This window comes from Cyclopterus lumpus, chromosome 5 (assembly GCF_009769545.1).
Source record: "Cyclopterus lumpus isolate fCycLum1 chromosome 5, fCycLum1.pri, whole genome shotgun sequence".
NCBI classification, from domain to species: domain Eukaryota; kingdom Metazoa; phylum Chordata; class Actinopteri; order Perciformes; family Cyclopteridae; genus Cyclopterus; species Cyclopterus lumpus.
The window spans coordinates 2,158,740-2,176,163 of record NC_046970.1 but is presented as its reverse complement, the minus strand read 5'-3'; the positions used below and the strand labels follow the sequence as shown (position 1 = coordinate 2,176,163).

Sequence of the window (17,424 nt, the reverse complement as noted above, 5' to 3'; positions counted from 1 at the left end):
ATATATATATATATTATATATATTCTAATATCATTACATCGTTGTGCTTTTTTACCTTTCTTGTATTGCTGAAGAAACAATAAAGGCTCTACTTTGGTGTGATTGCCTGGAACTAACTCAACCAGTTGCATGGCAGCATTTCATATAAGAAGTGCAGTTTTAATAAAGATGCAACGCTATGATTTGGCTCTGTGTTGTTATACAGAAGGGTTATAGCACGTCAGTGTGATGGACAACCAGTGGCCATGTGGTCCCTGATTCTCCCAAAAGAGGGAACTAGAGGGGCTTTAATAGACCACGTAGGCCTAATCCTCTTGTGTAGTCAGATCTCCATTTTGCAGCTCGAGCCTCTGGAGGAAAATGGTATGAGGTTTGTTCTGTTTCTGAATAAAAGATCAGAATCACTCAATTGAAGAGCTGGATCATGTAGCAACTGCAATACCTGTTTTCAATAAGTCCTGTTGTCTTAGTGCTTTATGAAGTCTCAGGACTGTAGGAGTCTGGGAACAGCCCCCCCCCCCCCCCCCCCCTTAGTCCCTGAAGTCAATATTTGAAGAAGATAAAAGGAATTCCAACAATGCTCAATATTTGCTACTACTATTACTACTAAATCACAAGTCACCCATTAAAACTGCTTTGTGTGTGTGTGTGTGTGTGTTGTTCCCTTCCCCATTGTGATCTACTTGTTTTCATTAATAATTTATATTGGTTTATTATTAATGCTGTCAGAAATTAAGCATGTTATGACTACTTCACAGATTAAAGACACCTCTGATTATTGTATACTACTACGCCTTGTGTCGGCTGGGTTAAGTAGCCTACAAGTGCAAAAGTTTATTTTAGGTACTTTATTTCACTATTTTGTGAATTGTATGGTTTTATTCTACTATATTAAAGAAGGTCATAAAGTCGCTCCGTTTAACTGGTGCAGATTAAATTGAATGAATCCAATGAATACGTGTCAACATCTCGCCGCGGTGCTGCGGATGCAGAGGAACTTGAAACTGCTGACTGTATTGATTGAAGGCCTATCGATGAGCATGAAGGGGTTTCCTCCTCGTCTTTGCTGCATCCTGAAGGCCACGCTTCCCTCCTTTACCTCCTTGTCCTGGCCCCCTTTTGAGAGGCCTGCCTCTGCGCCCCCTTTTGAGACAGATGTGGGTTCTGTTGCACTGAAACATGTGCTGATACAAGGTTGGAAGCGTGCAGCTCACGAGGAGATTTCAGAAGAAATACAATACTATTATTCCATACTTAACACATGGCTCTGAATTTGACGAAATAACTAATAGTCACGTGCGATCACGCAGTAACGGCGAGATCTGAGCAAGCATTCTTCTGCCTTTCAGCAAGTCCAGGACTCAGTTGCTCACGCGGACCCCCAGACGTAGTCCCCGAGGACGAGGAGAATCTCAGTGAAGGCTCCACAACAGCATTCCCACATATATGAGCTCTTCACGTTACGTGGCCGAGCCGTGTGTCGTGAAGGTGACGACAGGGTGATATATGTGCTCTCTGCTAACTGGAGGGGGAAGTGATGTGTGTTGGGCCAGCAGCCCGAGGCATCCCATGATGACAGACACCAAGGGTGGTAGTCCCACAGGCAGGATATCCTCAGTTTCATAGGCACATCACTGGCACTGAAACACTGTTTTCCTCTGCATGTTTCATTCCCTCGTTGCCGGGCTTCCCTTTGTGGCTCCGTGTGTGCTCAGCATGCAGTAGCGTACTCTTATATCTGATGTGCCTGATGAAACTGTACTGTATATGCATGTACGTGTGTGCATGTGCACGGCGGCTTTTCTCCGACTTGTGCTACGTTGCTTTTGTGCCACATTATAGTTTTATACAAACAATCTGTGTTCACTGACATGCTCTTACTATTTAGTCTCATAAGCACAGTCCTGTGCAATGTCACTCTGGATAGTCTTCTACTCATGTTTGTCTTCATGTTGGTCTTAATGCAGGAATAACAACCTCATAATGCACAACAAAGGACCATTGTTCCACTCGATATAGAGCCCACAATAAAGGCTCTAAATATGCAGCTTGGAATGTGCATGTGTGTTCAACTGACGTGCACATGTCCTGAACTGTGCTTTTACCCGACAGAACTGTACAATGTATTCATCTCCAGTGCCACAAATACTAATTCCTGTTGTTTGAGTGGATCAAGAGTGTCTGATTTTCACTGTTAAGGGCTGTGAAGAGCACGCGAGGAAAACAAAATGGCTGTGCGAGGATGCATGTCCGACTTGGGTGTTGTGGAGCCAAATAAATCCCCGTTAGCAGAACGGCTCGATCCAGAAGCCGGCGCCAGACTTGGAGAGCGCCCAAGCTGCAGGGACGAGGATCAACTCTCCGTGAGCGTGCACCTAACACCCACACACTTTATTATCAGTTAGTGTGCATTAATCAAGAGTCATGACACATGTCTACGGGGCTGAGGACACAACTAAGTGTGTTTGTTGACATGGAACTGTACAGATGCATTGACACAGAGCGTACAACATGTAGAAAACTGTCTAATGTGGAGTGGACTAGGATATTACTTTAATCATCCCCAGTGGGGAATTTAGTGAAGTATTTAAGTATTTAAGGAATGAAACAGTGTGTCACTTTGATTTATGAAGCAGTGTTCAACACACGAGCTTCATGGCACGGTGCAGTTAAATCAAACTGATACTGATACGAACCACCGACTTGACTCGGGCCAACTTGTAAGAAAGGAAGGTGCACCTTTTTTAGGTTATTGCTACAATCGGGTATAAAATAAAGAGAATTTACAAACAGATTTGTTTCTAAATGTATGTTAATGCTGTCATTTTATACAAAACACACCTGTCTAGTAGACATCATATGCTGTAGGATAGGATGTCTATATGTCCTTTAGCAGCTGCACAGGTCCATCCCCTGAGGCTGCTGCAGGAGTAACGAACAACGGCAATATGGAACCACCGGATGAGGCCCTCCTCTCTCTTTCCTCTTTCCCCTTCTTATCTGTCGCCTTTACTGTGTTTACATAAAAGACCCCCCCCCCCCCCCCCCCCCACACACACACACACACCACATTCCAGAGCCCCTACGTGCACGTGAATGGTCACAAATGCACGTGTGCGCAACAGACAGAGAACCTCGCCGCTGTGTCTCAACAACATACCCGCAGTGTGCGTTCAACCTTCTATTTCTAGAGGCATTCTCCGCTATCGGTTGTGCTGTTGGCATCGCATGAGCGGGTCGCCGCGCATCGGCGTCGCCTTCCAGCCTACCAGCGCACTGCAGAGTCGACACACCCCTCCGACGCGCACGCCTCACTGCACGCATTTGCAGAAAAAAAAAAAAAAATGTCAAAAGAAATAACGCAGCGAAACGGGCGAGGTGGGACCAGCAGGAGCGCCTTTTTATTATTATAATTGTTGTTGTTATTACGATGACTGTGTGGTCTCGGTGGAGAGGTGTTGTGGTGTATTTAACGTGTCAAACATGGGGCTCAAAGCCCGCAGAGGCTAACAAAGACACCCCGGAGCCAGAGAGAGAAACACGACATCAACGTGCCGACTTCCCCCTCGTGACCCCCCGCAGCGCGTCTCCCGTCCGCCCGGTGACCCCCGCGTCCACTCCGCGATTAGAGGGGAAACGACGCCGCTTTAAAAGCTCACGCGGTCAAAGTTGTTTACCTCTTCGTTACCTCTGACGTCGTGACACACCCCTGTTTGAGGGGCGGCGCTGCTCGTGACGGACGGCGCGACGCAGCCAACCAGCGCGCCGGACACACTCCGAGCCCTCCTCTGATTGGCCGGCAGAGGGGCTGGGGGGGGGAACCCCTCTTTCCTCGGAGAGGTTCAGAAGAGGGGGCGGTGCGTAACAAAAAGTAATGGCCATCTATTTGGGTCCGGGAGAAGGAGGGGTGTTGCTCTAGCGGACTACCGTAGGTGTGATTGAGTGTTTTTCTTCCGTGTAAGTGCGTACGTTTTCCCCGTCCAGTGGAAATCCAGTTGAGCTTCTTCCATTTTTTTTCCCCCCGTCGGAAGCGGCCGCGGATCGGTGAGTACAGCTGGCTGAACTTGGAGCCGCGTTTCTCGGGTAAAAGCAGCAGCAGCTAGCCGCGCTAACGTTAGCTCCTCCAGCGCGGACTGGGCGGGCGGACGAGCTTCTGTCCCCCAGCGCGCGCACATCTTTCTTTTTGAGTTTAGTCCTCTGGCTCCTCGAAGCCCAGCGCGCCCCCGGCCGAACATGGAAGGGCGCGCGCCGCGCGAGCGCACGAGCGCCCGCGACGAGCGGAGAGAATAACGCGGATTAAATAGCAACTCGGGCTCCATGGGGCGGAGGGGGGCGGCGGGGGGGTAAAGTTGAGCTGAGGTATGAAACTCGCGTGCACGGGGAGGAATGCTGAAGTAATTCATCCACACGGTGAAGCGTGCACGGCCCCGTTAAAGTGCCCGATGTGTGTTTACCCACTCGCTTACATAGGAGGGTCACGCCTGAGTGTGTGCGTGTTGCTGTTGGAAGAAAGTGAGGGTTGCATAAACAGAGCAACTGCAGGTTAAGGGACGTGGGTTCGAGGCCCGCTCGCGACATGCGGCTCTGCCTGTGTATTGAACAGGATTAACAACTTGGGGTTAGACGGAAGGAATGCTCAGGCCTCAGGTGAGACTCTCCTTCTGCTTGTACCTGTGTGCACCGAGGGCTGTTGAAGTGACACGTTCCCTGGGATTATTGCAGTCACGTGATGCAACGCCCATTTATTCTTTATTTTACGCCTAGTGAGTGGTGCACAGTTGTTCGTTGTATTCGTTGTATAATATGCCCTAAATCAGTGACCAACGACTGTGGATTCAAATTAGCCTGAAAAAGGACTTTGTCATGACATCCGTTTACCCCCCCCCCCATAATAACATGGATGGGATATTTTAATAACACATAACATGCAATTTAAACTCACATTTTCATCTACTCGAAGCAGAGTTTTTAGCCCTCTTGTCATTTCACAGACACTTAGGCCACGTATAGCAAGTTACCTGAGCATGGGAGGAGATCTCCATCTCTCTCTCACACACACACACACACACACACAGTAGCTTGGTAGAATTACACATCTACACGTAGCCATGGAGAACTGAGCCCCTGGCTGATAATGATATCATTAATTACTCTGAAGGCTTTGTCTTTCTTCTCGTCTTAAATTGAAACATCTCCCTCTGCTGCTCGTGTAAATCTAAAGAGGGAGCAAACCCCCCCCCCGTGACCTTTGTGCTAATTCTCACCCTTATCCGGGTCTGTTTGTAAAACTCGGGAGAGGAGCCGGCAGACAAGACGACTCATTATTTGCGACGTAACGGGAGACTCGACCCCAACGAATTCAACCGATTCCCAATGAGTTCGTTAGAACGCAGTGCTCATGTCACGAGAAGACACGAGGGGGTTGGTGTTGACTTTAACTGCAGCAGGCTGTTCATGGAGCTGTGATGGTACAGTCCATTATGGCTCCTGTACAGTGAACCCCCCCCCTCTCCTGCTGACTCCAGTAATTGGTTGCTTCCTTTCACATGTAACCTATAGAAAGAAAGAGGCTGCTGTAACTGTAAAGACCCACTTGCATGTACCTGTAGCACATATGTCCAGCTGCCTTTTGAGACTAACCAAGTGTCCCCCCTAATGTCTGTCAGTCCTTAATTACCTCCCGTGGTTAATGGTTTCTACCGGTAGGATGTGTTGTATGTGCAGGTCATGCAGAACAATAATATATCTTCCAGGAAGGCACAATATACGTCGCTGTTTGCTACGTCAGGCAGCGGATTTATATTCAGATTTATTTTCCAACTCGTACTCACTGGAATATATATATATATATATATATATATATATATATATATATATATATATATATATATATATATATATATTCCAGTGAGTACACCTTTCAAAAGTTTTCTGCATTTCTCGCATTCAATTATTTTTATTATTTTTTTAAAGAAGTATTTCCCAGAAAGAGAGAAAACATTTACTGGAGGTTATATAAAACGCACACACACACACACACACACACACACACACATGTCCATTGCCTGTCCAGCTCTGTCCAGTTGGCTCTCCGTGTGCCTGAGAATGTGCATTCTCGGTGAGATTCGGCAGAGGCATAAACTGGTTTTAAGGAACCCCTGCCATTGTCCTGACTCGAGCAGTATTGATAGTTGGGCCATTCCAACAACGACCTGAGGGCGGGGTCGACACAGCTGTAGCTAATTATCGCCAACTCTGGTGTAAAACCAGGTGGGGGCTTGAAGCGTCAGTGAAGACTCCGAGGATAAAGGCGTTGGAGTCTTTCGTTGGTGTCTTCGGGGCGGCTGAGTATAACATTTCCGTGTGAAAATGTGTTTTCCATCCATACCTGTGTGCACATCTACTCGTAGATACTATAGACCTCGGACTCGGTCACACATGCATCAAAGTCCCTCCTCTCTAATTTATCCCACCCGCTCCACACAGACCCAGCGCCTCGCCACAGGGGGCCTCTGGAACTGCCAGTCAGCTAACCGCAAGTCAGACTTCATCTCTGGCTTCGCTATCAAGCAATCGCTGGACTTCCTGGCTCTCACTGAGACCTGGATCACACCAGACAACACATCTACCGCTCTCTCCTCGGCCTTCTCCTTCAACCACACACCCAGACCCTCTGGTCGGGGTGGTGGCACAGGTCTACTCATCTCACCCAAATGGAGTTTTGCTCTCTACCCGATTCCATTTACCCCACTGTCTTTTGAGTTTCATGCAGTGACGGCTACTCATCCGGTTCAACTAATCATTGTTGTTCTCTACCGTCCACCTGGCTCCTTGGAAGAATTAGACGTCCTCCTATCAAACTTCACAGAAAACGCCCCCCCCGCTCATCCTTCTGGGCGACTTTAACATCTAGACAGAAGTCATGTGACCTGCTACTCTTACTGTCCTCCTTTGCTCAGTCCTCTCGCTCAGTCCTTCCCCTCCTACTCACAAAGCTGGCAATCATCATGCGCTCTCCCTCTTCTCATCCTACCTCACCGCACTTACCGCGTAACCTGGAGAGGATCTGTGTCTGAGCTTTGTCCTCTGACTACTGGGGTCCCTCAGGGCTCAGTCCTTGGTCCTCTTCTCTTCTCTCTGTACACCAACTCTCTCTCTCTGTCATTCTCTCTCATGGCTTCACCTACCATAGTTACGCTCATGACATCTAACTGATCCTCTCATTTCTCCAATCTGAAACACAGGTAGCAGCACGAATCTCTGCCTGTCTGACTGACATCTCTCAGTGGATGTCCGCACACCACCTGAAAATTAACCCGGACAAGACTGAACTTCTCCTCCTTCCAGGAAAAGCCTCTCTCACCCACGACCTGACTATTAACTTCAACAACTCAGTGCTGGCTCCGACTCTGACTGCCAGGAACCTCGGTGTGACACTCGACAGTCAACTCTCCCTGACTGCCAACATTACCGCAACAACACGCTCCAGTCTACATCCAGGACATGGTCTAACCTCACACCCAGGACATGGTCTAACCTCACACCCAGGACATGGTCATGGTCTAACCTCACATCCAGGACATGGTCTAACCTCACATCCAGGACATGGTCTAACCTCACATCCAGGACATGGTCTAACCTCACACCCAGGACATGGTCATGGTCTAACCTCACATCCAGGACATGGTCTAACCTCACATCCAGGACATGGTCATGGTCTAACCTCACATCCAGGACATGGTCTAACCTCACATCCAGGACATGGTCTAACCTCACATCCAGGACATGGTCTAACCTCACACCCCAGCCCGTTCACTTCGCTTGGCTTCTGCCAATCGGCTTGTAGCTCCTTCACTTCGAGCTAAACACTCAACAAAGTCACGACAGTTTGCTGTGCTGGCTCCTCATTGGTGGAACGAGCTCCCCATTGACATCAGGACAGGAAGTCTCTACACCTTCCATCACAAACTAAAAACACATATTTTTACTATACTATAGGGAAGGTAGCGCCGTAGTAGCACTTTGGTAGCACTTAATTGTCTCTTACTGATAGCACTTTGTAGTTTAACTTTATTGAAGAAATTGTACTTTCTCGATTCTTGTTGTTCTGAGTTTGGACTCATGGTTGAATTCACTTATTGTAAGTCGATTTGGATAAAAGCGTCAGCTAAATGACATGTAATGTAATGTAATAAACAGGACTTTTGGTGTGTGTGTGTGTGTGTGTGTGTGTGTGAGTGAGTGGGCCTCTCCCTGCCTCGTCTCTTTCCCCTCTCCAGAGTCCAGCAAGGGGCCCAGCAGAAGGGGGCAGGCTGCCGTCACTGCCTCTCTCTCGCCTTGCAGGCCAGAACTGGGGCCTGAGCGGGGGTGGGGGGGTGGGGGGGTGGGGGGGAGAGAGAGAGAGTGCTGCAGAGACCATAGGGTTGGACATGTGACCCCCCCCCCACCCACCCACCCCTTCCACCACAGTTTAGCCCATCCCGTGTGGGGCACAGGTCACCTTGTCATGTGCTGTTACGGCTGCTGCAACGTACTCCCTGTGATCGTAGGAAAAAAGGAGCATGAGATCGAGTTGTGGAGGCTGAGGGAGGGAGGGACAGGACTGGACTAGTCTGCTCAGCCAGTTGTTTAGCGGCATTACAGACTCAGTTTGTCTTCTTGGTTGTTGTTCGGTCCACATTGTCTCTTTGTGTCCATTGTTCTATCTGTTCTCCTCATGCATTGTTCTTTTTCTGAAGTCCTAAACACCGAGCATATTTGCGTTGAACTCCGGTCATGTTTTCTTTCCGAACGGTAATTATTTGTTCTTCGGCCCCCGCCGTGCTCCTTCTCTTCGTTTCTCTCATCACATTATTCGGGGCTTAATATGTACTTATATGTTGGGAATCACATGTCCAAGGTTTTTTTTTTTTTTTTTTCTCCCCCCCCCCCCCCCCCCCCATTGTAGCCCCAGCTCACTCTGCAGTCGGGTCACTCTAGATCTGATTTGTTTAACGTGTCCTCTGGACTCGTAGTGACCCAGCTGGAGGTATGCAGTAAAACACATCGCCTTGTGTTTTCTCCCCTTTCTCCCTCTCTCTCGTTTGCTCCCTTTTCTCTTTTCCTTTAAGAGACTTCTGGCAGCGTGGAACAATTTCAGAACCATTTGTGGGGATTGCGTCACGTGACGCAGACGGGAGACGCTCATTGGACCTCCTACTCCCCACTCGGGGCGTTCCACAGCAAGCCTCCCAGTGCCGTTATGGGTCTGGATGTGATTCTGACTGACTCCGATGTGTTGGGATGTGGTCTGTAAACTCATTGCTGACATTCTTGGGACATGATGCCAGAGTTTTTTTTATTTCCCGCTTTCCCCAATTCTCTCCTGCACTCGTCTGCGTGCAGTTGAAATGAAATCCCTGTTGTCTGGATCCTCGTCTTCACCCACTCTGTTGTATCTTGGCCTGTCCTCAATCACGTTTCATCTCGACGCACTAATGGCACCACTCAATTAGTTTTGTTGGATGGTGGGGCGTCGGGTTGAGGGTGGGTTTTATAATCACTTAATATTGACTTTGATGAAAGTTAATCTAACATCTTGGCTGCGGTCCAAATCCCCCCCTTTTTTTACAGCTGAGGTCTCGCTTATGTCTTCTCTGAGTAGCGGGGCACCTGAAGACGAGAACCCGGGGCTGATGAGAACCCATGGCCGCTTGAAACGAAATGCCGAATAGGACAGAAGGGGGGAAAAAACAGCTCCTTTATGGGTGGTGCTGGCCTCTCGCCACCGTCCACCGTGCCACTTATTCCTGTCTTTAATATCTTCGCAACGGCTCAAACCGCAGCAGCAATACACGGATCATGACTCGGCATATTCTAAAGACGACGCTCGCAGCGCGACATCTCCGGGCGTGAAGTGTGACTCTCTCGTAGTAGCACTTAGCGTCTCTCTCCTCTGGATCCCTCAGCTTCACGCCATCTGTACTCGAGACTCACTTTCCCTCTGATTGACGTCTGATATGACTAATTAGAAGCTGCCGTCATGGGGGACAAACCATTTACACTGACAAGAGTTAATACATCAGCCAGGTGTTCAATAATGAATATTTCATCGCTGGATGTTTTATTCAGTTCAGGTTATTAAAAATATTCAGTTGTATGACGAATGTGGCTTTTTTAATCTTTATAATTTATGACTTTGCAAACATTTTGCATGAAGGCCTCTGCAGACAGGGCCACGTGTTTAGATCCAACCCGGTACCAGTTCTAACCCCAACCAGGTAATAGTTATAACCAGGTACCAGTTATAACCCTAACCTGGTACCAGTTCTAACCCCAACCGGGTAATAGTTATAACCAGGTACCAGTTATAACCCTAACCTGGTACCAGTTCTAACCCCAACCGGGTAATAGTTATAACCCTAACCCGGCACCAGTTATAACCCCAACCCGGCACCAGTTATAACCCCAACCCGGCACCAGTTATAACCCTAACCAGGTACCAGTTATAACCCCAACCCGGCACCAGTTATAACCCTAACCAGGTACCAGTTATAACCCCAACCCGGTACCAGTTCTAACCCGGCACCAGTTATAACCCGGCACCAGTTATAACCCCAACCAGGTACCAGTTATAACCCCAACCCGGCACCAGTTATAACCCTAACCAGGTACCAGTTATAACCCCAACCCGGTACCAGTTATAACCCCAACCCGGCACCAGTTATAACCCTAACCAGGTACCAGTTATAACCCCAACCCGGTACCAGTTATAACCCTAACCAGGTACCAGTTATAACCCCAACCCGGCACCAGTTATAACCCTAACCAGGTACCAGTTATAACCCCAACCCGGCACCAGTTATAACCCTAACCCGGTACCAGTTATAACCCCAACCAGGTACCAGTTATAACCCCAACCCGGCACCAGTTATAACCCCAACCCGGTACCAGTTATAACCCTAACCCGGCACCAATTATAACCCTAACCCGGCACCAGTTATAACCCTAACCAGGTACCAGTTATAACCCCAACCAGGTACCAGTTATAACCCTGACCAGGTCCTGAATTACCAGACCCGCGATGAGTCGGTGCTAGGGAGCACTTGTTTCTGGGTAATAGAAAAGGAAACCCCCTCGTCTCTCCTGCAGTGACGCCACCAACATTAGAGCGATGTCTTTATTCTGTGTGGAGATGGACTCAGTTTGTGGCGCTGCACATGATTACAGTGGGCCTCATCCCTTGCTCATCAACCACTGCCCACAGTACACATAATCTTTCCTCCTCTTTATTTAATTATTTATTTATCTGATGGATTCCATCGTCTTTAAGGGCTATTCGGCTGCAGAGCCAAAAGTGGTCAATTCTTCTCTCAACGTGTAGCTGTTTCTCTTATAGTCAATACTTTTAGAGCTAAAAGGATCAATTAAAAGGCAACAAGATAAACGGGACACTCTTTTGCATGTTGAATTATCAAAGTCAAATCATCCAACATCCTCGTTCCAGCTTCAGTCTCGTATCATTGTAATTGAATATCTTTGGGTTTTGCACTGTTGGTTGGACACAAGACATTTGGGCTCCAGGAAATGGTACGTCCCTCTTTTCTGCCATTTTGAGGTTCAGCTGATGAAAAGAAATCATCAGATTAATCCAACGTCTCTTATAATAAACTCAAAAACAGAATTACGGTCCTCACCCGTGGCTCCAATATACTCACATTAAGATGAAATATAACAATACTACTCTTTATACATGCATGCAATTTAGTTGCCATGCCAACATAGTTTTCATTGCCACTCATTAACAACACAGAAAAAGGGAGTAAAGCAACACCAACAGAGATAAAAACGTACACACGGTGTGCTTCCTCTATGAATAGCTTCTCCACCTGAAAAGCTGTCAGAGATGAGACCTTTTTATTTATATTTAGCCAGTTATTGAAGTGGCTTATGACTGGTGTATTTTTAAATGATAAAAACGAGCCGTTCGAGTCGATGGCTTCTCTCTGGGCCGAGTGCTCGCTCCTCGTATATTTCCAGGCCGTGCCTTCTGATGCAGAAAGTCCCGGTGACAAAGAGGTCACCCCTCCCCTGCTGGCCGTATCAATGTTTATATCCATATCTGCTTTTACTCCATCTCTCCAGCATCCCATACGCCCTCCCCCCCCCCCCCCCCCCTTTCCTCCTCCCACTTCCTCTCTTTGACTGACGGTCACGCAGAGGGCAATAGATGACGGTCCTCTCCACTGTGTGTGTAGCGAGGTGGAGTGAAAACATGGCCACCGTGTGACCCACGCAGTCACATCTCAGAAGTGCAATGTATACAATATTCAAGGTTACCGTGATAAGCCATATATATATGTCATAACTGTGACGCTAAATGTTTTTTAAGTTAACACGCGTCGACCAAATGAAAAATAATGTAATATATCCGTAATTGGCACCAACAATCCAATAATTAAAGTAGTCTAGAAATGCAAGTAAATCCAGAAACTAAAGAAAGAAGTACATTTTAATATATTCTTGGATGCAATTCAACTGCATCTGACACAAAAATGAATGAATTTAGGTTAATTATGTTCCACTGTTAAGGATGACCTTTTATATCCATTATTCTGAGTTCAGAGTAGGTGCTTTTCAAATAATAATTTCATTACCAAAGCCGGTGCAAGTTTCATATTTGTGTTGGTTTGACGTGACCTTATCTGACATCCTGATAACAGCTGACCGCGTGAGCAGAAAATATGAAAAGAATAAATAAAAAGAACTTGCATCAAAACGTCTCGGTATGCTCGTGAGTTGTGAACATTATATTTCTGCCAAAGAAATATGCTGCTTTTTAGGCACATGTGTTTCCCAGCTGAGAAGTTTGTAGTTCCAACAGGTTGAAGTTCAAAAGTTGCTGCAATGCACTCTTCAAAAGACACAACTCTCGTGGGTCAACTAGTGCCGTTCCCATCGATGAGAACAACAACTCCAACTTTTATCCTTCTGCTTACTGCCACTGAAACACATGACGCATGAGTAATACCGCACATTATTCATGCAATTACAGATTTGATTGATGCTGCACACACGTTGTGTATCATCCAAGCTTTGAGTCATTCGGCAGAGCCTGCAGTGTGGCTTTGTGAGCCAGAGACCAGCATGAGTACAGATCTGGTCTAATAACCTTGTGCATTATTTAGCGCTGTCTCTCAATACTACTGTGCATTTAGTGTAATGGCCTGACTGGCTGATCGGTGCATGGGTGTGTTTCCCCTGTTGGTTCACACTGAGCGAGGAGTGTGAACGCCTGCTGGGATTAGTTTGTAGAACACGTTCTCCAAACGCCATTTGAACTGGTCAGTGTTGCGTAACGTCACATCACATGATGGCAAGCTGTCAGCAGGAATCCAGAAGCACGTGACGGACCAACACCTGAACATATCTTTGGGTTTCCTGACCAAGATTTCTATGTTCAAGGGCCGACTCTGTTCCCACTACAGAGTCATCACGTTTAACTCACTTCCCAGGTGGATGACCTATTTAAATGACTTGTACCTTATGCCACTGATATAATATTGTAATAGCATAGTTATGCAGGTAAATTAAAAGAGCAATTACCTTTCTTTTAGAATATATTGATTTGTAGGTACAAAATAAATTCAACATGGGTCAAATAAAATCCGACAAAACCCTACTTTTTAGTTCCCCCTTTTCATAACAAAAGACAAGAAAACTCGTCCTGGACGCGTTCTCATTCACCTTCCCACAAACAGAACCATGTCACACGGACCAGGAAGTTTGCAGAAACCCTTAAAGTGTTAGTGTGCCGCAGTTTGTTTTTGTCGTTTCCTTTCACACAAAATCCAAATAGCCTTTTGAGTCTCGGGTCAGTGTCGCGTGGGCATTTTGAAAAGTAAAATCTGTTCCCATTTATATTAAATAATTTGACTGGCAAGTGTCATTGTATCGTAAACAGCCTGGAGACCTTATCTCTGACCATTGATATGATGGATCTCTGCAGCCTTCATAGCCTGGTGTACCTTTGACTCTACGTGGGTACCTCACCTCTGCAGCCTTCATAGCCTGCTTTACCTTTGACTCTACGTGGGTACCTCACCTCTGCAGCCTTCATAGCTGGTGTACCTTTGACTCTACGTGGGTACCTCACCTCTGCAGCCTTCATAGCCTGCTTTACCTTTGACTCTACGTGGGTACCTCACCTCTGCAGCCTTCATAGCCTGCTTTACCTTTGACTCTACGTGGGTACCTCACCTCTGCAGCCTTCATAGCTGGTGTACCTTTGACTCTACGTGGGTACCTCACCTCTGCAGCCTTCATAGCCTGCTTTACCTTTGACTCTATGTGGGTACCTCACCTCTCCAGCCTTCATAGCCTGCTTTACCTTTGACTCTACGTGGGTACCTCACCTCTGCAGCCTTCATAGCCTGCTTTACCTTTGACTCTACGTGGGTACCTCACCTCTGCAGCCTTCATAGCCTGGTGTACCTTTGACTCTACGTGGGTACCTCACCTCTGCAGCCTTCATAGCCTGGTGTACCTTTGACTCTACGTGGGTACCTCACCTCTGCAGCCTTCGTAGCCTGGTGTACCTTTGACTCTATGTGGGTACCTCACCTCTGCAGCCTTCATAGCCTGGTGTACCTTTGACTCTACGTGGGTACCTCACCTCTGCAGCCTTCATAGTGTAAGGGTTCAAAGAATCTCGAGCTACCTTGTGCTTGGAAGAAGAAGCTCCGAAGCCAGAGATATATAATAATCATTATTTAATCATAACAAACAAGAGTCATCAGTATACATACATGGTCCAGGCCCGGACGCGCTCACATGGCTTCGCTTCCACAGTCTCCTGACTTAGCCAGCAGTTTCTGTCTGGCGTCACCACGTAAGAGACCAAATTCACGTCTCACGTAGTTTTATTCGCAGTCCATTCGCTGAGCTAAGCTCCCATTGGTTAGTGGAGGTATTCATGTAAATACCTTTCAGAGACACAGCATGCTACGCTGACCAGCGAATAAGACATAAGGTTCACACCTGAGGGTTAGTTCCATTGGCCACTTCAAAGAAAAACAATATCACTCCCTCCTTTTGACCCTGCTCTGCAAAGTAACTAAAGTCTAGGAGTGTTGTGATCAGATATGTGTCTATCTGTGCATATGTCTATGTGCATCTTCTTCCTCTGCACTCTCATCTTCTTGATGGTCTCCTTTCTCTGCATTCCTCCAATCCTCGATTTCCTCGGGTAAAAGGAAAACAGCAAGTTCAAACACTATATTCATTTTATTATGATGATCATCAAACAGACTTCTGTGATTTGTTATAATTTGAATCAATGTGTTAAAGGTGCACGATACTCCTCTGTGGGCAGCACATCTGTTGGTGAGGTCCATCACAGCAGGCAGTCAGGTACACGATGAAGGTCGACGATGGAGAGACGAGTGTAGCTGTGGAAGAGAATTAAAAACACACAGAGCGGCTTTCTGCGCCGGCTCTAACTAAAGTTGGATATCTGAAATATATTTGGAAATAATTTTCATATTTCCCGAACCAATTCTCCAACATGTCTGAGAAGTAGTCATTCTATGTTTTCTTTTAATCTTCTCAAAATCTCAAAAAATATTTCTTAAGGAACTAAATTATCCAGTTTCAGACTAGCAATCTCAAACTAAATGATCAAGGATCAGCTTCTCACCCGTGTGAGGAATCAACTATTAAATGCGCTTCTGTTGTCCAACGGAGTCTTAATTACTCGTCCAATCCCATCTCTCTTAAATTTATTTCTCTCTTAATTTATTCATCTCTGCGGATTATATTAAATGTAATTGATCAACTCTATGTTCTTTTAACTATTTCAAATCCTGCTAGGATTTGATTGCGAGCTGGTATTCGTTCGGCTCTCCTCTCTTGCTCGAACACCTAGATCTATTTCTGGGGGGAAACAAAATTGTTGCACCTGGGGGTGCAGTTAATGGCAAGTCTAGTGTAGTGAGCAGTGCGATTCAGTGTCGTTTGTGAACATCTTTCTGTGTTGCGGTCCTAACTCTTGTGCCAATGTTTCACTGCTGCACCTACCACAAAAATAAAAAGTAATACCAATATAATTTCCAAAACTATTGCGCCTAGGCAGAAATGTGGAAGTAACCTCACATCTTCTCCTAGTTCTACTTCTCTCTGGGTCTTCCATTCTACTCAGAATTACCCTCCTGATTCTGCAACTCTTCAGCAGCTCGTTGTGATTCTTTGGCCTGCGGATCTGCAAATACACAATATGTTATAATGGTGCCATTTTGTTTTCATGAGGCCTCTTACCTGGAGGGCGTGTGACTTCAAACGGCCCTGTCCACCTTCTTTCGTGAAGCTAGGACTTTCTCCTAGCTCTCTGTAGAGTCCGCATGGGTCTCCTTGTCAACTCTCATGGGGAGAGAAATGTTCTCCCTCCTTTTGGAGGATATTTAGCCATTTTAGAATTAATTGTTTAACTAGCTCTCTTGACTAGGTGATAGACTGCTCTATGTGAATGTGTTCCATCTATATATATTTCTTAACTTCTTGTCGGTGTTTGTTTGCACAAAAATGTGTGTGTGTCATTGTCAGACCTAATTCTCCTTAGAACACCATATTTCAGTATCAATTCTCCTTCCTCCCTCCTTTTCTGAAGCAAATCCAATTGATTCAGAAATCTGAAGGAAGGGATCGGTGTCGTCGGTCATTGGCTGGTGCCACATTTCTCCATGGCTCCTGCAGGCATGTGATGCTAGTTGGGGACATCCTCTCCACGTCGTCTTGTTCCATAAGGTCGACTGTGGCAGTCCCTAACCCAGTGTCCAAGCTTCCCACAGTTATGACAGGTTAGCCGATCTGTGCCAACTCTGTTGTTTCCTCGTCCGTCTTGACAAGGCTGGTCTCTGTGATTTTGTTCCCTTTTCTTCTCTTGCTCCAGAGCATTGGCCACTGCTTCTTGGATCTGGGTGGCTATGTCACTCACAACAGTCATCTGGTTCTGTGTTCTCAGTCCTCTCCTAGTAGCTTCCGCATCTTCTTTTGCTATCTGTAGCTTCAGCAGTCTTAGCGACAACTTCTCCTTGTTCACTCTGTCCTCTTCCTCATCCTCATGGTGCAGAGCGATGTGGTGTGTGATGTGTTCCTTCCACACCTCATAGGTGGCAGCATTTTTTATGCCCACCGTCCGTTGCATCTCTCGCTTCAACTTTGCAGAAAGACCTGACACCACTGCAGCCTTCCACATGTTCAGGTAGGTCTGGTCCCTGTCATGTCTGGTGCCTGTAGCAGATTCCCAGGCGTCAGCAGCTCGCTTCAGATACACCATGGCTTCTTCACATGGCTTGAGTCTGATGCTGGCCAGATTGTCCATATCTGGAGTATAGGGCCACTTGGTTCTGATGGCTCCAAACAGATGAATGCTAACAATGTCTATGTCCT

General features: G+C 46.8%; 1 protein-coding gene across 3 annotated transcripts in view; it reads left to right on the top strand.

The window, feature by feature from the left end:
• The first annotated feature begins 3,861 nt into the window (after positions 1 to 3,861).
• The window catches only part of LOC117730621 (vitamin D3 receptor B), a 30,530-nt gene continuing 16,967 nt past the window's right edge, over positions 3,862 to 17,424 (top strand). Inside the window, exon 1 of one of the 3 annotated variants that reach the window (XM_034532450.1) lies at positions 3,862 to 4,044. Coding sequence is in view for 1 of the 3 variants with exons in the window: in XM_034532449.1 (XP_034388340.1) it covers positions 16,736 to 16,832 (97 nt within the window). In the remaining 2 variants the exon portion in view is untranslated. Of the gene's footprint in view, positions 4,045 to 15,866; positions 16,833 to 17,424 lie in introns of those variants that run through there. The other 2 variants (XM_034532451.1, XM_034532449.1) reach the window with 2 other exon arrangements.